This window comes from Haliaeetus leucocephalus, unplaced genomic scaffold (genome assembly GCF_000737465.1).
Source record: "Haliaeetus leucocephalus isolate CR32 unplaced genomic scaffold, Haliaeetus_leucocephalus-4.0 Scaffold849, whole genome shotgun sequence".
NCBI lineage: Eukaryota > Metazoa > Chordata > Aves > Accipitriformes > Accipitridae > Haliaeetus > Haliaeetus leucocephalus.
Genome location: NW_010973285.1, coordinates 3,160,713 through 3,182,449, shown reverse-complemented (window position 1 = coordinate 3,182,449; position 21,737 = coordinate 3,160,713). Strand labels below are relative to the sequence as shown.

Here is a 21,737-nt window from a genome sequence, read left to right as displayed (position 1 = left end):
TTCTGGCTTGGATATAGAGGGCTCTAGAGAGCAGCAGGAGGGTGTTCAACAGTCTTAGTTACCTGTTTAGTTGGAATATGTGATAAACTGTGCATTGTATCTCTCAGATTACCTACAGTAATAATGTTGCTTATTTCTCAAGAGGATGTCATTCCCTGTGGATATGTTGAAGACCTGCAGTCATCAGGACTTGGAGAGCTCAGCAGAGGTCTACATGTCTGGCCTTCGGTATAAGAATCCAGACTGTCCTGAATTCTTGTCTCTGCCAGACCACCGCAAAGTAAGAACCAACAAATGCCTTAGTCCCAGTTTTCTTGATATACTTGTAGATTTAAGATTTAAAATAGCCAGTCCATAACTATTGAATTGCATAATTATTTTAGCAAACCTTTTGTACTTTCCAAATTTCTGTTTGTGTGTTAAACTCTACCTTTTTTAATTCTGTAATTGGGTTTAAATCTGGGCATCAGTGACTATTTCCTGCTTCTAGGCAATGGATCTGTATGCATTAAGTAATTTTTAAAAAACTTTAAAATTTCAGCTGGTGAGTCAAACCCTTTCCTAAAAATCACTAACTCTTGCAGTCACAAAAATCGTATCATCGTAACTATGGGGTTCATGATTTATTGAAGCTAACTGGCTCTTTTTGTATGTCAGTCCTTCAGTGTTCTTGATTGGGTTCAATTCTTGATCAGCAAGTTTCACTAATTTCAGAGGTGATTCTTTTCTTTCTATCTGAAATACTCCCTGCTATTGTTGGGAGTTCTAGTAGAGGCTGGCTGTGACACTTTGTGTTTTAAACACTTGTCCCTGGTGTGATAAGTTGGTCGATGTTGGTTCTACCTCTAGATGAATGTTTCTATTAGAACTAGTACCAATAAAAGCAATGGTGTATAAATTTAATGGAAAATAAGTGAGCTGAGAGGATTCTATGTGGGAACACAAGGTCAATGCTGCAGATTCCTTGGCAGAAGCAGAGTCTTGAGTACTTTTCTGCATTTCTGCAGGTGCTGTATGCCTAAATATTTGTTTGTATTAAGATCCTCATTTATGGCATAGTATATCATAATCTTCTTAAATTGGGTAAGCAAGTCTATTTACCAAATCATTAATGTCTGTCTAGTTTTTATGTATTAATTAAATATTGAAAACATGTGATTTTAAATATCAAAATGCATTTCCACAGAAGTAGTCAGCTCTTGAAAGGTGGATTGATTTGATCCTTCTCATGTTGCTCCTGAGGGGAAATCAAGCAGACAAGTTTGGAATTTCTAAAACCTATGGAATTTAAGGGAAGAAAGCCCTTCTGAATGCAGCCTTCCCACCTTAGTGCATTAGGGCTCTTGTTAACAAACAGCAATTTCACTGTGCCAGTTTGTTTCTTTGCTTGACTGCCTGCCTCGTTCTGTTGGCTTTGACAGCTTGCACAGCTGGAGCAGTTCAAGTGAACATACTGCTGGTTCTGTGCACACTTTACTTCAGTTGTGCACATAAATGCAAACTGCTGACAGCAGAGAGCTGTAACAGTATAAATCACTGTAGCTATATCTGCCAGAGCTTGAGAGTCAGAGCTCTTTATAACAGAGTGTCTTTAGAAAGAAATGTCTAAAGGAAGGGCTGGGGTCTGATGCTTGTCCTTTACAGTTAACTGTTAAGCACTCGGTTTTCAACATTCACCTTGCTTATCCTGCTATATATATTTTACTAATGTTGTTTTAAGAAGAGTCTATTAAGTACTGTACGCTCTTGTTTCAGATTCCTATTAGTTTATCAACTGTGGGCTTCGTTCCTCTTTATGGTCAAGAGCAGACACACAAAGTTCTCGCTTTGTTTGCACCAGGGGACTCGCTCACAGGTTTCATTTTAAGATTTTAATCTTTGTGTTGCTGTTTCTTTTTCTGTGACAAATACATGCAACCAGGCCCTTGCTCATTCCATGCTAGTGTAGCTCGTAACTTTGCCACTTTTGCATTTGTTGTTCACTGTGTTCTTGTTTCCATACTATTATTTTTGTTGTGGATTTATACACACAAGTGATAGAACTTTGCATGCTAGTCAGAATAGAACCAGACCCACTGAATTCAGAAGGTATATAGCAAAATAACATAGTGCTTGTCTGAATCCAAGTACAACATATATCTCTTGATCTCTTTATGTACACCTCACCTCTCCGGAAGGAATTTATTGGGCATTCACAGAATCCATTAATTTGCCCATGAATTTAGATGCTTTTTATTAGTGGTGATTGATCAGCATCAAGTTTAAATTCATCTTTAGCTTTAGGTCCTAACATAGCTCGGGCTAAGGTGACATCTCACTGGTTTGTTTTTTTCTCCCTTTCTTCCTTCCCTTCCAGTCCTCCATGTTTCCTTCTCTTTCTGTTTAATGCCATGTATATGATTGCCAAGTTTGCCACAAATGCCCATAGATCAAACTCTTCTTGATTGCTAATCGTATGGCCATCAGCCTTTTTACATTCATCTGACTCCCTAAAACTTGCCCAGTTTCAATATCAATATCCATTAGCAACCCAAAACTAAAATACATGTATGAATGAGACTCTTCTTGGCAGGCCCAGTTTTTGGTGGAAGGAGGTGCTACAGCACAGTGAAGAAGGATAGTGCTTATGTCTGAAAAACAGTTCCTGGGTGTCATACTGCACAAAATCTGTGTTTGGTATTATTGTCCTCAGTTTCAGACAAGTTTTGGACTGGGGAGCATCACATATGGGAGGGTGTATAGCACCACATTTGTTGTGCTAGTGTAGGAAGAGCTGCATTAATACAGTGCCAACTAGAAGATGCTTAACTTGGTTACTACAGTGTTATTCCTAACTATTTAGCAGCTTTAATGAATATGTTTGTTTTGGAATGGTAAAAATCACTAACTTTTTATTTCCCCTTGTTTCTTTCAAGCTGTAGCCCTGTATCTTGCTGACCAGTGGTGGTCAATTGATGACATTGTGAGAACATCTGTCACGGCTAGACAGGGGCTTCATCAGGTAAATTACTCCAACATTCACCTAGCAATTATTCTTATCCTTCAAGATAATGGAAAGTAATGGCAAATAGCTAGTGTGTGAGATGTTACATGTCTTCATTTCATTCAGAAATGAGTTGGCTGTTTCATGTCAAAGGCAAGGTCAATGAGAGTAGAGGAATATGTATTAGGTGGAAGGGAACTTCTTTGTCAAGACAGTGTCTATGGCAAAAGTGACTCTTGTACAGTAGCTTCATATGTAAGCTATTTAGATGTTAATGATGTTAAGAGTTTTTTCTTTATTCTTTAGAACATCATATGTCTGGTTGTATTGAAACATCTTAGTGGAGTGGTGTGTTGTACTGTAGCAGTACCTATTGGTCTTATCAGGAGACTAGTAAGCTAAAAATATTGTCAGGAACCTGTTTGGTAGAGCTGGTGGCTTACAGTGGCAATACATAGGTTTGGGAAAGTAAGTTGCCTGGTATCTGCTTTATTGCTTATGATTGACCTTTGTTACCATTACTGACACCTATGTAGCATGGAGTTTTGTGGGGTTTTTTTTCTAAAACTGGAAATCTGTATTTTTCCAGGGGTACAATTTGTATCTGCTCATGGAATCTGGGCACTTGTCTTTGATATTTGTATTTTTTTAAATTACTCTAGAGAACCTGGTGTGTAGTCTTGTTTTCCATGTGCTTCCTAATGGTAGTATGGTGATTAAATCAGGAAAGCTGAATCTTTTACAAGGTAGAGTAGCTGAGGCTCTGGGCATTCGTACTTCACAGTGGGTAGGGTAGTGGTGAATTTAAATTTCATACGTAAAAGGAACATTGCTGGACAGAGAAAAGGATATTGAGTTCCTTGTTTCATGCCACAAACTGTGGTAACTAGTTCTTCCACTGCATCATGTCCTGTTGTCTGCCACTATCAGCAGTGATTGAGTGTGCCAAGTCCTGCTACCCTGTGAGGCTCATCATTTCTCCTCTGTAGGACTCTGTTACCTGCTAGCCTGGGAAGTCTGAGGCTGGTGTACTACTATGGTGTTTTGTGAATGTTTCTTAAATCCAAAAATAGTTTTGAGTTAAAATCAAAAAATTCCCCCTACTGCCCCACTCCCAGCACTTCTCTCAGCTTCTACCTATCGGATTAAGAGTGACGCTGAAGTTGTGAAACATCCTCTGTCTATGGTAGTGCTTTATACTTAACCTGTTGCTATGGCTTCTGAGCATCTCCTTGCCCTCAAACCCCAGAGTTTCATCCTGCCTTAGCACTTACAGCTTCTCTTGACTCTGCCAGTTAACACAGCTGCAGACAACTTTGAAAAATAAGGTCCCTGATGTGTATCAACTAATCTGACCACTCTTCTAAAATATTCTTCTGTGTCTCCTTAGGTGAAGTCTGTTGGAGAGAGGATTGTTCTGTATGTTCTGAATCGAATTATCTATCGGAAGCAAGAAATGGAAAGAAATGAGATCCCTTTTCTCTGTCATGGTAGCAATGACTATGCTAAGATCATGTGGAAAAAAGGAGAGGCTATTGGGTTCTATTCTGTTAAACCTACAGGTAAACCACCTGAGTATTGTGGGATTTGAGGGGGTCAGGAGGGGAGATAGGGAGCTTATTTCAAGAATATTGTATTTAGTAGACTTTACAAACCTTGTAGGCCTAGTGAGTTGGTGCTTTCCTGAAATCACAAGAGGTCAGATTGCTGTTAAAACTTCTAGCTTTTAAATGCTTATGTGCTTTAGCAATCTAAAAGTTCTTAGATTTCTTCATATTCCGCAAAATGTATTTAAAACTGTAGAAATGAGGTATACCAAAAAATTTGTTTTTTCCTTTTTTTTTCTGTGGAACAATTGTTTATGGTTGGACTGGGCTGTGCTTGTTTTTTTTTGTTTTTGTTTTGGTTTTCTTTTGGTTTTTTTGACCTAGTTCCAGAATGCAGAGATCCTGTTTATCTGAAATGATTGTGGAATCAGATGTCATTATCACTTAACAGCATAGAAACTTTGCTCACAGGCATAAGATTCAGCTATCACACCTGGTGACAACAAAAAGAGATTCCCTTTTCTTCCACACACGTGTTCCCTCAGATTACAATTAAGCTGGCAGGCTTGTTATTAATGTTACAGACTTCCTGTTGTTTTTCTGTTTTTCTAAAACTTTGTAATCTCCCTTTGGTTATTTAGGAATTTTTTGTGGTTTTCTTGGTTTTTTGGGTTTTTTTTTCCTGAATAAAATTTAGTGTTTGGGTAGGCTGTTTTGCATGTTGGTAGGACTTTGTAGAATATCAATATTTGGATTGAGGGGAAACAGTCTGGCATTTGTTTCATCTCTAGAGGGGGTTAACTAATTTAGGATTAATGATGGTACTGGAGGCTTGCTGGAGAATTGCCCCATCTAACAAATATATATATATATACACACCTTCGCAAACTATTAAAATAGTAAACTGTCTGGGTCACTGACCTATTCTGGTCTGGCAATCAAGATAGGAAAGCAACCAGCTAATTTGTTCTGATTGTCTTTGTTATCTTTTTTCTGTGTGTTGCTGGTTTTTTTTTTAAGAAATTATGCATTGCATAACCTGTATAAATCTCAGTATTATTTTTAATGTAATAATTGCTATAGCGTGGTGGTCACAAAGTAGTATTGCAGTGGTTTTTGTTGTGGCCTTTTTAAAGCTGGAAATTGGAGTAGTGATTCTGTTTTTAGTCTAGAATGGGGACACTTCATGCGGCAATGGGGTTTTGCTATATTCCTGCTCACTTCTCATGATGCCTTCTCATTTACTTGTCCTGAGTTAGCAAACACTGAAGGCTAATCTTTCTAGGCATTATCAATACTTCACCCATGTTTGATTGTGTGCTGTATTCTCCAAATGAGTAGTCTACGTGAAGAAAGGCAGCTCTGGAAACAGATGGTTAGGAAAGAGTAGTGGAGCTTGACTGGTATCCCGAAGGGTACTCAAGTAACGTAAACTCTCTGCCCATGTTTTCCTTGCTTGATAAATGAAGATAAGTATGTTCATTGGTCTCAGAAGGACAAAGTTGCAAAGACTATGTTGTATAGACAACTGTATGCTTCTCCTTGGTCCTTTTAGAGGAAAGGGCAAGATTTTGGCATAGTTCACACTGACTCCAAAATGAGGGTGTGAAAATGGGTTGGATAATTGATGGGCTAGCTTAATGCCATTATATGGCATGCCACATTTTCACCACTGAGTCCATATCTACCCTTCGAATCCTCTGATACTGAAGTACCTATGTGTTGTGACAGTCTGTTTCATCTTTGTTTAATTATGGATAATGTGGTGTTTATGGGAGAATTACAATGTAAAGTGTCCTAGGATTTCTTGTGGTTTCATTTTAAAAAATTGGAATTATTGTTTCAGTCTTTAAACAAGAGCTGAATTATAGTCTTCATATTTGTCCTGAGGAGTGATTATAATCTACATAAAAGTGCAATTCAAGAATTTTATTGTGTCCTTTTTCCTCCTTGCTCTTTCAGCTTCATTTTTAGTATGGTTTTCCGATGGAATTGTATAGTGAGATCTCAAAGTGAGCCTTTCCTATCTATCTCTGCTATTCTTTTCTGGTACTACAGACTTTTTCTAACATATTAATCTGTTGATAAATCTTGGCAACATTATGAAGCTTGCTTGAAGAGCCAATAAATGGCTGGTAGTAATTGTTTATTTTTAATGAATGTTCTAAATTATTTTTATAATTTTTAATATAATTTTATATAACTTACAATTATATAGTTTGGTATAATATTAATAAATTATAAAAGTCTTTATTTGAATATGCTAAAATCCATGCTGCATCATGTCAGTGCTGAAGTACTGATGGATATTTTTCTCCTCCTATTATTCCAGGAAGTGTTTGTAACTCTTACCATGGTCAGAGTTATCAGCTGCCAGTGCTAGACACAATGTTTGTAAGAAAGAAACATCGTGGGAGAGACTTGGGGCTAATCATGTTGGAAGACTTTGTGCATTCCTTTTCTGCAGACTCTCTTGGCCTACGATACCCGCTGTCGTCCTTCATGTACACAGGCAAGCTCTTTACTGATCATCTTTTTGTTTTCTTTACATATTCAAATGAGTGCTGTCATTCAAGCTCCATGTTTGTGGCTGCATCCTCAGTTTCCATATTAATGTTCTGCTCTTCAGTAAAGGCTAAAAATTGTGATCTGTTTAAGATTAAGTAGTTTCTGATTAGACTTTTAATCCTCTACGTGAGATTAGATTACTGGATCTCTGTTGGCTTTCTGCTACTGTGGAGCTTCCTGCTGTGTCTCCCCCAAGCTGCAGAATGGGCTGAGGTGTTTCTCTGTGTGATCTAATGTATATCTTTAGTAGCACCTTTTTCTTGCTCACACCTAAGCCTCACAAAGTAGTTTAATGAATGCTTTCTCACAACTTCTGGTCAAATGGACATACTAGGCTATGTTTTAACTTGGGTGTAAGAAGGCACAGTTCTAATGTACAAGCAAAACACTTAGGGGTCTTCCATTAGCAACCCAAGAGGGTTATGTCGTATAGGTAATGACACGCATTCTAGAAATGATGTTGCTTGGGGCTGTGTTCAGACAAGAAGCACATTTCCTTTGCTCTGTTTCTCAAGACTTGTCCTACTCTTAGGCCATCTGCTGGACATCCTTTTATGAACATTTTCATCTGGCCTTCTTAGCCACTGGCAATTTTCTGCTTTCTCAGTACCACTGTCTGTTGTTGGATCTTACCAGACCTGGTTTGTTAGGCTTCAACCAGCAAACTGTCTTGAGCAGAATTTAATGTCTAATCCATTTCCATGAATGGTACATTCCAAATCCATTGGTACATCCAGTCCATTCTAATGAATGATACAGTAGGGATCTTGTCCACTGAGATTATGCATCAATAGTGAATCAGGTGAAAAACGGTAGTTTTCCTGGTAGCTACTACAGAATAATGTCAAAGCATGCCTCTCCACATGGATGTTTAGTATGTGTATTGGGAGAAGAGAGGTGGAGGGATAGCAGAGAAGAAAATATTCCAAAAGTGAACAGTGAGTGGATAATGAACCATGCAATGGTAACATGTTTGCATTCCAAAAGAGTGCTTTTCACGAATGCCTATAATAACATGGGGTGACAAAAATCACTTGACTATGTCCTCTGCTTAAGAGCCCTTCCATCCTAGGTTGAGCCTTGCGATTGGCAGGGACAGTGACCAGTGAAGTTGTAAAACTCTCAAGTGGGTGCTTAGAGAAGAGCAGCATCCCATGCGTCTTTGTTTGCAGTTTAAGATAACTATGGAAAATCTTTCAAAGTGAAGGAAGGATTTATTTTGAAGGATGAGTAGGGTAAAACAATATTATGTTTATTTCAGACTCAACTGTTTTGTTTAACAGTTTTTTCTGTGGTGGTTTGTGTATGCTGGAAGACTGCAAATTTAATTTGATTTCAGATAAACTTTAAAAACTGAGGTACAGTCAAGTGTGTGTGTGTATATATATATATAAAATACAGTGTTTTTTCTTATGTTTGTTCAGCTTGTAAGCAATATCTTGAGAAGTACCCTGAGGATCATAACCTTTTGTGGGAAGTGGAGGGAGCAGGATGTTGGTTCCAGAGAACTTCTATTATTTCTAAATGGCAAAAGGAAAAGCTCAAAATTGCAGGTATGGATGCTTTGTTTTGTTGTTTTCTGTCACTTTTACAAAGTTGAATAAACACTCTGCAAGTACAACAGTGACTTCTGTGAATACTGCCCATGGAAACTAGCAGAAAGATTTTTATTTGTCCTGAGATCTGTATGATGATTTTTGGAATGGTTAATTGTTATATAAAGGCACTATAATTTTCCATTTCCCTGTTTACTCTTTAAAATCGCAGCAGCAGAGGCCTCACAGAAAGAAAATAAGAGTACCCAGGCAGAGGATCGTTTTCAGCAGTCTGCAGCAGTATCTGAAGCAAGTGCACAGAAGACCAAGCTAGAAACACAGCTAAGTGTAGGTACACTGACTGTTACCTCTTTTTATTGCTTTGTTACTAAAAACCAAATTATGAGAAATGCTTTTTGTCCACCTCATTATAATTGAATTGGCTCAGGTCTGCACTATATATAAGACAAATGCTTTTGTTACTTTTTGAGTGGATGTTATGCTTCCCACTGATGTAACACTGATGACTAAGCTGGGGTTAAAAATAACTTTTTTTTTTTTTGCAGAGGGTTGGGGTGTCCCTATGAATGTAGAGGGTCTGTGCCACAGCTGTCAGGGTCTATAATTTGAGCTGTTTGCTAGCAGTTTAGAGAAGGGAGATTATTTCAACTGGCTCTGAGATTACTGTCTAGAAAGACTGTTGAACAGTAGAGCCATCATAGGAGTGGAGAGAATGAGGAAAAGTGTTTACAGAAGTACACACTCACATTACAGTTCAATACAGTGGAAAGTGTTTAGTTTGCATTTGTCAGAGTTATATATTGTCCATATAAAAGGACTGCAGCTTTCTTTGTACATGTTTGAAATATCAACCAGATTTCAGCTACATATGGATATGTGGTCATTATTGGGTCTTTGAATATTATGAACCTGTTCTTCTCTCTCATTTGTGTTTTGAGGCCACACAGAACGTGCTTGAGAGTAACTGAGCTCCAAATACAGTGAGCATGGATTTGTGTGCTTTCAGGACTGTCTGTAGTATTGACATGACCATGCTCTCATAGAAGTCAATACTTTTAATTAAAAACAGGAAATAATGGCTGAATCGATACTCTCAGCTATTAATATCCAAACTTTAGATTTGTAATGTAAGTCAAATCTCCCTTTTCCCAGTTGAGAAAATTAGTGTTTCCCAAAGCAGAACTGACAGCAAAGCAGTGATGTGTTTAGTCTCTAAGTGACCAGAAACAACAACTCCTAGTTGTCTTTCATTTGTAACAGTGTCTTCAGCATCATCACTGAGTTCTAGATTCAGATTCCAATAATGGTCATATCAGTAAAATGATCTAAAGAATGAATGTTTTGGTTGCAGAGCTATATGGATATACTTGGAGAAGACAGCAGAGGGATAGTAGTTCTTAGAATTTTTGTTGCTGTGAGTTAAGAACTCAAGCCTTGTCTCTTGCCTTTTTCCAGAAGAGGAAGATGGTAGATACCAAAGTGCTCCAGCTCCTCATAGGTTGGTAGAATTGCTGGCAGCTCTCTCCTTGGCACTTGCACTATCTATAAGCAGTTCTACAAAGCTTTGAAAACTGGCCACCAAACAAAAAATATCCCACCTTCCCCCAAACCAGGAAGAAACTTTCCCCAACTTTCATTTTCACCTTTTACTTAGTGCTCCCTATTTTGTTTATTTTGATGCTAGAATAATTCGTCATTAGTCTACAAGTTCTCATCTATTTAAAAGTCATTTGAAACTATTTCAAGCAGCAGAATGTAGATACTGCCACTTTTTGCTGGTCTTCTTGGGTGGTACTGGAAGTGAGTCTTGAAAGGTGGCAGAACACCTGGATGCTGGTTACTGCCAGTTCTAGATTACTTCCAGCAGCTAAGAGCGAGCAATGTGCATAACTTTATTATAATGTGTACAGCTTGTACCCAGTTCAGATTATCATGTGCTTTACCACTGAGTCTTCAGCTAACTTGCAGAAAAAATGGAAATACTGGGGTGGTGGGGAAGAGCAAGAGGCAAAAGAGCTCTAGGGAGAGGGAACTCTGATGTAAGCAGCCTCTTGTGCTGACTGTGCATGTAACCTGTATTACTGCTGAATCACCAAGTTCTGGTTTTTGACTGATCTCTTTTTTTACATGGGCTACCGTATTCTGTTGCATGCCATGATAAAAATAAGACTACAAAATAGAATACAAATATAAAAATAAAACTTTCCTGTTAAATTTTATCAGCTACTGTAGTGCAGTCCCTTGACTTTATACAGAAAGGGGAAACAAAAAAAGACTTCTAGCATTTAATTATGTGGACACCTGTTATAAATGGAATGGTTAGGAAAAAATCTTGGTAGGGTTATTCATAAAGACAGGTTACTTTCAAGTCTTGTCTTCTATGTTGAGGCCAGAAGTAAAATGCAGATATAAATATTCATCCTTGTAATAAAGATAGTTAAAAAAAATCTTTTGAGAGATAAGACACATGTATGTAGGTATCTTAATTAAGAATGCTTGTAGCTGCTGTTCTGTAGGATCATTGCTATGAAATAGTGCTTTAGAAAGATGCAACCACAGATAGGGAGATGAAGATATTTCAGTCAGTTCAGAAGTTTTTGAAATAACGTTGGCTTTGCTTTTGCTTCACAGGCTGACTCTCAAAAAGGTAAAGAATCAATGGATGTCCATCCAAGCACATCTGAAGGTAAAAATTACATTGATTATCAGTATTGTGACTACTGTGGATTAATACGTTTGCAGGCTCTTCTACCGCTTTCAATCTCAGTGTATTCATCTGCAAAGTGTATAAAAACATGCCTTCCTCTAAGGTGCTGGGGTTCAACTCATAAATCTTTTAGATGACTTTGGATAAAATTGTTAGGAGTCTTGGTAAACATGTTATGTATGTGTATTCAGAAAAAGTACCACAATGAATGCTGTTTTACTTGCACTCTGTTTCTTTAATGAAATATTAGGGGGAAAAATTACATGCAGATCTTAGACTGCATTTGTTCACTTGCATTTATTTTGGTCTTTTTGCTTTTTTTTTTCCTAAGGTCTTAACACAGGTCCTGTTGCCCTTCGAGTACTAAGCAGTCATCTAAAACGTCCCAAGACAGGAAGACGTAGCCGGGAACCTGAACCTGAAACTTCCCAAGGAGTTGAGGAAAACACTCTTCATGGGTCAGAAAGCAGGTAGAGGAGCCCATATTTTACTGATTTCTTGTTTTGTTGCTTGGACAGTCACAAACTATAACAGTGTCTCACAGTGCTACTTGTGCTGCTACTTCTTCCTTCTTTCTACATGCTTGATTTTAAAATTACTAAAAGTAAAGCCTGATGTGAGAAAATAGAGACATCACTTGAGGAGCAATTGCACCAAAACGTAGCGTCTCTGAAAGCTTGGTAGATACTGGGAGTAAAAGTAACAAAACAGCAAGGGCTGAGGGTCTTCTGTTATAACTAAGTCTGCATGAAGGTTAAAACATCTGTATTCATACAGCATAGTTTGTTGCAATAATATAACTGGACATGTATCCACAATGCTATGTGTGATCTTTGGAGAGGTGTCCCTTCCTTACTTCTTTTTATGGTGGCATATTGCAGTAAAATAAAGTTTTGACTGTTTATAGCTTGGGAGCTGGTTCCTGCTTGTCACTTAATAAAAAAAGAGTTATAGGGAGCCACCCAGCTTCAAAGTAAAGCCCTTTGTTCAGACTAATTCTAATTTAAAACCATCATATCTAAACTTATATCCTGGAAAAAAAATAGTCATCTCTGGTTTAAAGGATGCTATCCTGTGTAATAATTGTCAAATGGGGATGTGAAGAATTGTGCCACTTGTGTGCTGTAAGTCATACAAGACAGGGCCTGAAGTACTAATTTGCACTGGCTTCCATCCAGAAAGCAGAACTGTGGTTATTTAAAATAAATAAATAGCTTCTTCCTCCCCCTTCCTCTGTGTGAGTATATGTATGCTCATAGACACACACTGACTCCCCATGTCCGTCTCTCCCTCTCTCATTCTCTTCAAAAAAAACCCCCACTGCAACCTCAAAAACCTCTTCTGAAGAACTGAAGATAACCTGATTATTTTCTAGGAAATCTCTCAAACTTGTTCCACTAGGTTTCTTTAAACAAAATTAGTTGTTTGGGTTTTTGTGTGTTTTTTTTTTAATGTGAAGCTGAGGTCTTCAGCTAGATACGGACTAATTTTTGTGTTTAAGTTGCTCTGTGGAACTACAGAGATACAGCACTGCTGTCCTGCACTGTCATTGTGCTGCCTTAAGCTGATTCATACAGGGCAAATGGCATGGTTTGATAGTGTCACAGGTTGAGAAATTCTTTGCCCTATTGCTACTAATAATTGGCTAGTTGGTATGTGAGAGGACTAGCCTGTTATTGAATGTCAGTATTTTGGGCCTTGGAAAATGAAGTCAACAAGATGCCACTGCTCCTTTGAACAAGATGTGTAACATGGTGTTTCTGAGCAGAGCTAAGGGGGATCCTGATGGCAACAGGGCAGGATATCAACTTGGTTCTCTCCTTCCATGCACATTAGCAAATGCAGCAGGGTCTTCTGGCAGGGACTTTCTCCTGTGGAGTGCCTTCATCTCAAGACTGGCACCTGGGATAAAACCCTCCAATACTGCCTTTACTATGAGATTGTGAAGCAGCCTCTTACATATCTATTGCATGTACTTTTTTCTTTGCTTGTATGTAATACTTCCAGTTCGTCTAATTTTTTTTATCTCAAAAGTAAGAACTGAATGTTTGAGATAGTTTTGCTATCCATCAGATGCATCAGAGCTTCATCTTCAGCTGTTTGCGAATTTAATCTCTAGCTGATCTTCTTCAGCCGTGTGTTTATTGCCTTGAATTCTTTTCCAGTCATGGTCTTTAATATATGTATATTCAACAATTATACAAACATATTTGCTTTTAACTCCATAATTTTAAACTGTTTCTACAGTGAGAGTGAGAGAAGTTGTTTCCTTTCTGGCTTCCAAATGTATAATGACTGCTGCTTTCTAAATTTAAAATAATAAACAAATTTGACTTCTATTCCCATAAAATAGAAGCGAGATAGATGTCTTCATTTTATAATTGCCAAAACAATTTTTCCTAGTTGATTTTTTTCCTAATGACGAGTTAGCCATTTTTAGATGTATTTAGTCTTCTGGATTCTTATTTCCTATGGCAAGCATGTGATGCAGTACTTTATAATTGGTCATGAAGAATTTCCCTGCTGAGATCACCAAAATTACGTATTAATCTAAAAGATTAAAGGATATGTCTTAATACCTGCTGCAGGCTGGAACTTCCTGCCCACACACCTGAAAGCTCTGAAGACTTGGAATTATCTGAGGAGGACACTGAGGATGAGGAAGTGATTACTGAAGTTGAGGGCCAATCTATATCAGAAGAGCTACATGTATCGCCACCTGAGAAAACAAGTGAGAAGGAGGTGAGCTGGATGTGACAGCAATAGCAGATAAGTTTTGAATACAACTACAGTTTCTGTTAAATATAGTCCTTGCTGCCTTGATCCATGTGACTATCAACTCTTTGATTTTTGTACTGATGCTTCATTGAGAAGTATATCTGAGAAGCTAAGGCTAATATAGAATTAGTGTCAGGGAATATTCCATTATACTTATTTTGAACAATAGAGTTCATAGGATCTTTGGTAAGGTGAATTTTTAGCTTGTCTACCAACCTAATTTTCTTAATTGATTTCTCCTACTCAAATATTCTGGTCAAGATCTGACTCAGTATCTCTAATTTAAAAAAACAACCTTTCTTTGAAGAAGCCAGTAGCTGGTATGCTTCAGTGACTATTGTTGCTCCACTTCAAGCTTGCCTGCTTTGATGTTTAAATCCAACTTTTATCTACAAATTAACAGCTTTAATTTAAATCTGTGAGTACCCTTTGTGCCTAATGATGTCTCCAGAGTTATATGTTCTTACTGATTCGTGAGAAAGTGGATCTTACACTATGTTGGGTTCAAGGAATGACTGCTGCATGTATGTTTGTGAGATGCATAAAAACTGCTTGGCTTGACTCCTAACAGTGTAAGCTATGGTCAGAAATTTAGTGCAGGTGACAACACCAAGCTAATATGCTGGTCAAGTTAACTCCTCTGCACTAAGCTCTACCTTCTTAGTACACATTTCTAGGTACCTGAGCTATCTGCTTCTCACATTAAGCTGCAAATTTAGATCACAGATACACCCACTAGTGTTGAGGAACAATGGGTGAGCATAATCTTGACTTAGCAATGTGATTTTTAGGAATCTCCATCAGAACCTCTTAATGGTGAGGTAACAGAAGAAACTGGTAAGACCTCACGTATGGCTGAAGAGGAACCAGCAAATGAAGTTTCAAGTGGTGAATCAAAATTGCAGTCTGGAAGTCAAGGAGAAGAACCCTTAACGCTGTTTGTTCCGTTAATCCTTGAGTCTCTGGCAAAACCTTCAGAACACACTGTATCAGAGAAGGTGAGAGAATTGAAAAAAAAGTGAAGTCATTTTTCCTTCAGAGTGTACATATCTTGCTGTTTTTTCTTTTGTTAAGTAACAGATAGAAAGTAGCCCCTACTGTCATATGAAATTCATGGGAGAAGCAATTATTACATCAGATGATGTAAATCCATAAACAGAATATACTAGTGTTTCTGTTCTAACATGCAGAAGTGGGGCATATATGTGTGTGATACCAGAAATAAAGATACATTGCTCCAATTTGCCTTGGCAGTAATGAAATGGCTCTTTCTCACTAAAATATTAGTTGGTTATGAGTGAAAAGCCACATCCTTATTTTGTCTAGTGTCATGGTTTAATAACCCCAGTAGGCAGCTAAACACTTGTCCTGGGTTCAGCTGGGATAGAGGTTAATTTTTACAGGAACCTGGGAGGTGGGGGGCATAGCCGGGGCAGCTGACCTGAACTCGCCAAGGAGCTATTCCATACCATGTGACATCATGCTCAGTATATAAATGGGGAGCGGGCCGGGATGGGGGGGGGTGGGGGCTCCTCTCTCGACTTTCGGTGGGGGAAGTGGCAGAGCGTCTGGTCCCGGGTGGTGAGCAGTTGCACTGTGCATCACTCTTTTTGTATACTCTTTCATTAGTACCGTTGTATGCTGTTGTAACCTTTTTTGTGTTGTCCCAGAAAACTGCCTTTATCTCAGCCCTCGAGGTTCCAGGTTTTTTTTCCTCTTCTCTCCTCTGTCTCCTCCCCATCCATCCCACCGGAGGGGGGCGGGAGGAGTGAGCGAGTGGCTGCGTGGTCCTTTGTTACCGGCTGGGCTGAAACCACGACAGCACCACACAGCCACTCGCTCACTCCCCCTCAGTGGGATGGGGGAGAGAACATGAAGAGTAAAAGCGAGAAAACTCATGTGTTGAGATAAAGACAGCTTAGTAGGTAAAGCAAAAGCTGTGCACGCAAGGAAAGCGAAACAAGGAATTCATTCACCACTTCCTGTCAGCAGGCAGGTGTTCAGCCATCTCCAGAAAAGCAGGGCTCCATCATGTGTAATGGTTACTTGGGAAGACAAACGCCATCACTCCAAATGTCCCCCCCTTTCTTTTTGCCCCAGCTGTATATGCTGAGCATGATGTCATATGGTCTGGCATATCCCTTTGGTTAGTTGGGTCAGCTGTCCTGGCTGTGTCCCCTCCCAACTTGTGCCCCCCCCCAGCCTGCTTGCTGGTGGGGTGGTGTGAGAAGCAGAAAAGGCCTTGACTCTGTGTAAGCACTGCTCAGCAATAATTAAAACATCCCTGTGTTATCAACACTGTTCCCAGAACAAATCCAAAACCTAGCCCCATACTAGCTACTATGAAGAAAATTATCCCAGCCAAAACAAACACATCTAGTAATTCTGTCTTGAAGTGTACAAGCAAGGGTAAAATACCCTTTTAGAACACAGATTTTACTGGTTCTTGTTTATAGTGCAAAAGCAGATTGTTATATGCTATCAGAATGATAACTCTGTATGTCTAAAATAAAAAGTTACTTATTTTCCATGGGATTAATGTGAGAATGTTTTTACTGTACCTGAATAATCCTCTGAATAATTTCCTCTTGAAAATAAGAGCACAACTCTGGGTATCAAATGCAGTTCACAAAATAGTCTCGTGCAAAAAGGAGGAAAAGACTGGCTTTTTGATTGTACATGTTGTATTAAAAACTGCTGAATGCCAAAATACCCTCTGAGGTTGCTAGCTAGGGGCAGTACTTGTTCAGCCTCTTGGATCTTCTATTTATTGTCCTTTTGGTTGTTTTGGCACCCTTCCCCTCCCCCTGCAGGTTTTAAATGCAAATGATTCAGAAGTGCTGACTGAAGAAAGTACATCAGTGGAGGAGGGCACTGAAGAAGAGCAGGAATCTGAAAAGACCATCACTGAAAATGCAGCTGCTTCGGTATCGAAGGATGAGCCCTCTGACAATGGCCTGACCAACTCTATGGTAACTGAAGCAGCAGAACAATCTGTTTCTGAAAACGTATTGCCCAAAACAGCTTCCTCATTGGAAGGTCAAAATGAGGAAGCAGGGCACAACTCACAGGAGGCCTCTGTTGCTTTGGGTCAGAGCTCTTTGATAGTGGTTGAACTTGAGGGTGTTTCTTTTCAGCAGCCTTCTGGACAAGAAGGACAGAAGAACCAGTTGGAAGAGCACTCAGAAGAGTCTGCTGAGCAGATGGAGCAGTACATGCAAACAGCAGCGGAACGAGCTGACAGCAGCTCTGAGGAAGCAGAAATTGAGGTACCCATTGTAGATCGGAGAAACTTGCGAAGAAAGGCCAAAGGCTACAAAGGTCCACCCAAGAAAAAAGGAAAGCCAGCTTAAAAATTAAATATTGATTGTTAATTCCTCTATTTATAAGAAAGTTATTATTTTGTAAAACACTAGGGTGTAACTAAACCATGTGGGACAGGGGACACACGTGTTTAAAATTCTGGGTTGAATTTTGTCTTGGGATTCATCACCTTTCCTCAAGTTTTCTTAAATTTTTAACTAGACATTGAGCTTCATCAGAGTACAAAACTAAACAGCCAGTCTCCTCCTTTTATAAAGGATACATGCTGAATAAATACAGTTGTGCTAGCAAAGGGAACAGTTTGCATATTTGAGGTGGCAGTCATGGAATTAAAATGCAGTGTGAAATCCTGGCCCTGTCAATGTCTCTTAAATTCCCATAGACTTCCATGAGGCCAGACATCAGTCTAGCGGTTTTTTTTGGTAACTTTGTGTTCTCTACTCTGGAGAGAAGCAGAATGAGAAAAATCCTTCCTTGCTTCTTGTTCCCTTCCCATAGATTTTTCTCAGATGAGATTAAAAGAATGCAAGACTCTAATTCTAGGTCTCAAAATACACAAGAAGGTATAACTCATTAGATCAAAACAACGTAAGCAGCATCTGTTTCTCATGAGAATAACTTGAAACAGCTGAGTCAGTAGAAGCATGGTCAGTGCAGTACCTGCCATAGTGCACTCTGATAATAAAGTTCTTTAGATGAAGATTGACATGCCTACACAGTAAACTATTTGTAGCTTCCAAAGTGAGCATCTCTGGAAGCATAAATTTTTCCAGAGTATATGGAATATAGATTCCAGTACATATACATAATTTGTCACACATACAGTAGGTTATTCCTTAGTTAGCTATGTGTTTCTTTCAATAAATGAAGCTCTTCTTGCAATGGGTTAAAAACTCAGGAATAAGAAAGAACAGCGATTCTGGGAACAGGAAATCATGCCACTATTTGTCCTGCTATATGCCTTTTCTAAGATGAGTGAACTAGTCTCCCACAATGTCTCAAAAATAGAGGTATCTAGAAATTGCTGTTCGGGACTTCTGAGTACAAGGTTCACTTGAATAGTTGCAATGCTGTCTTAGCTTTTATCTCTCTATGAAGCTAATGTGAGGATGTGGTTTTGGATTTTATGCTTATACAATTTAACTGTATTTATAAGGTATTTTAACTGTATAAGTTACATTCATACTACTTCCTTTAGCTGATGAAGTACCATGTTCCTTTTTAATCTGTTGAGCAGTTTATAGAGAAAAAAAGGCAGTTTTTAAGAAAAGTGTGTTACATAAACTTTAGATTCAGGGTGCATGGGATTACTGAGTTAATCTGGGTTTCTTGAACTGTTGCACGTAGCTGTAACTTCCTATCAATGTACATTCATGGGGTTCATAAGGAGTACCTGTCTGATAAATGTTCAAGATCTTTGTTTGTAAACATATTCAAGTGAACCTTAAGCATTTCTAAAACTAATCAAGCATTTTCTATAAAGCACATGAAACAAAACTTCTGATATCTTCTGTATGGCTTCTCTTCTAGTGGTAAGATTTATTGTGTTAAAAAAAGAGTGGCTAGAAAACACATCTATTACATTGCTAAGAATTTGGGATTTGTGAGGGCTGGTGGCTTAAAGCATGGTTGTATACAGTATATTGTGACTCCATTTTTAGAGCAAGCTTTACTAAAGATTAATCTGCTGAATACTTCAATTGATACAAATGTATCCACTTTCAAAAAGTTAAGGATTCTTTTGCTTATGAAAAGTGAGTACCAGTTATTTCAATTACTTCTAGGTGGATTTTTGATACATATGTTTATTGCTCATATTCCCTGTGAGGTCAGAAAACAGTGTTTGTGAGAAGGTAATGCCACTCACCTGGCTTTTACTTTTCATGGCTAAGTTGGAACTGATTTCGATTAGTATCTTTAAGACATTTGCATATTGAATATGTAAATATTGCAACAGGATTATTAGATTAGGTCAGTCTTAGTTTCTACTGAGAACAATCAGATTTCTGATCTTATTTCAGTGAGTCAGTTTTAAATACTGAACTTAAATTTGCATCTTTAAGTATACTCTTGAGTAGAGACCTCTGTAAATCTGGCGTACCTGAGATAGTAGCTGATGGCCAGACTGTTAACGTACAGAATGTGAGCAGTTGGGGTGCAATTAGCAATTCTGATAACCAGTACAGTCTTGAAAACTGGACATTGCTCTAATTGTGATTGCAGCAGTACTTTGAACTAAAGGGCGCAGTTTATTTCTGTAACAACTTCTTTGGCGTCAATCATCTTGCAGTAAATATGGAATAGCAAAATCAAAATACTGACTTTAAATAATAGTTTTCATTGCTGTAGTGATTATCCCATTGGAACAGTAGTTTTAATAGTCTATACCTTCTGTTACATTAATGCAAGGGAACATATCTGACAACTGTACTGACTGCAGTGTTTTACCTTAGGAAAACCAGCAGGTTTTAGGCTTGGACAATTTTTTTTTTGTCTGTTAACTGTCTGTCTTATTACCATCTAACTCTTAAAGAATTTTTAAGATCTTACTGCACCAGCAACTAATGATTAAAACATCAACTTTATACAAGTTTGTACCAAATGCTATTACAACATGCTGTGGAACTACTAGATGTGTGCAGTGGAAGCAAGCAGTATTATTTTGAGCTTTATTTAGTCTAGGAATAGAGCTTAAAGAACATTAATTTGTGACTTCAGCCTTGCACTTCAATGGTAAATGGTTTCGTATTTGAATCCAACATTTGTCCAAGTGTCTGTCTTGTACTGCTTATTAATTTTTATCAGGATTTGCTTTTTCTCCCACATTCTCTTTTGGTCTATTTTCATTTCATGCATAATTCTTGTTTGCTGTTCTCATGTTTCATAGCCCCTTACATAAAAATGTATACATGTCTTATTTCAGAAGTGCGTTTAACTCATTTGAAATGTCTAACCTTGGTTTGTTGCTGCTTTTATAACATTGCAGTTGTAGATGTCAGTAACGAAACTGATCATTTACAATGTCATCAATGCTACCAAGTTAAACATAGGAACAAATAGGTGTTAAGTTCAGCTTTGCTGCTTTTAAGTGACCATTCTAACATTTTATTTCCAATAGCATACACTTCACGTTTGTGAAAATAAATATAGGTGTTGGATGTTTTCTAAACTAGTGATACCCTGTTTATAAATCTGATGAAAGATGCATTGCTATTCTGGAGTACTATACTTAAGTCTTGTTACAGTGTTAGTTTTTCCTTTTTTTAGTACTGTCTCGGCTCTTTTGGAATGTTCTGAAGTAGTAATTAAACTTATATTTTGTGGGTTTTTTTTTTCTTGGTTTTTAGTATTTGAGTCCTTTCTGCTATACAGGAGGCATGTTTTAAAGTGGTTCAGTTCACTAGAACAAGCATTTTACAGTCTGTCTGTTACCAAGGAGCTTTAAAAGCTCAAAGATTATTCATTGAAAAAATTGCCTATTGATTAAAACTATTTCCTGTACTTAATTAGCTGATGTATCAGACTTTTATGAAAAAAGCTGTAGAATAGGCTGTTCTGAATGTTACAGCATGCATTCTGCTCTTTACATCATCTTACATAGTTGCTATAAACTTCGCAGTTATTACATAGCTTGCTATAGACAAGCTAACTAGAAATGCTGTAACACACTCCCTAGTGTGGTACATTAAAATGTCTTTAAAGTGCAACAATTGCGTTATTCAGCCAACAAGTCATGTATTTATAGCACAAATGTAGTAATGTTCTTGACACAGCTGTAGAAAATTGAAGTACTCTGTTGTTAATGTGCCGTAAAGGGTAAAGCAACAAGAAAGTAAACAGAAGCTTATCTGTTCTGACAAAATGAGTTCTCTCCAAGCAATGACTTACTGGCTTGTGACCCCCTCTGAGTTTCAAATCACTTGTCTTTCCACAAAGAAGTAAAAATCATAGTAAGTTACTAAATCTAGACTAGGGCAATATGTTAAACTAAGAAAATAGCCTGTAAGAGGAAAAGACTTTGGTATAGTTAAAGTACTGCCTCTATCATATAGTGTAAGAGAAGTTAGAAAGCTGGTACAAAACCAGCTAGCTTGACTTCCTGGCCAGAGTTCCAGATCTGGAACATGAGCTGGTCATGAAGATGATTAAGGGATTGGAGCATCTGTCATACAAGAGGCTGAGAGCTGCAATTGTTCAGCCTGGAGAAAAGAAAGCTTGGGAGGATCTTACCTTGTGTATAAATACCGGGGGGGGGGGGGGGGGGGAAAAAATAG

The 21,737-nt window shown here is 38.2% G+C and overlaps 1 protein-coding gene across 1 annotated transcript; it reads left to right on the top strand.

Annotated features, from left to right (window-relative positions):
• Window positions 1-145: 145 nt before the first annotated feature.
• FAM169A (family with sequence similarity 169, member A) lies at window positions 146-17,492 on the top strand. The gene is made up of 12 exons (XM_010582817.1): window positions 146-280; window positions 1,756-1,855; window positions 2,916-3,001; window positions 4,374-4,545; window positions 6,863-7,042; window positions 8,523-8,647; window positions 8,874-8,981; window positions 11,286-11,340; window positions 11,693-11,831; window positions 13,950-14,103; window positions 14,931-15,137; window positions 16,953-17,492. The coding sequence occupies exons 1-12, from the start codon at window positions 146-148 to the stop codon at window positions 17,490-17,492; spliced, it is 2,001 nt and encodes a 666-aa protein (XP_010581119.1).
• The last annotated feature ends 4,245 nt before the right edge of the window (window positions 17,493-21,737 follow it).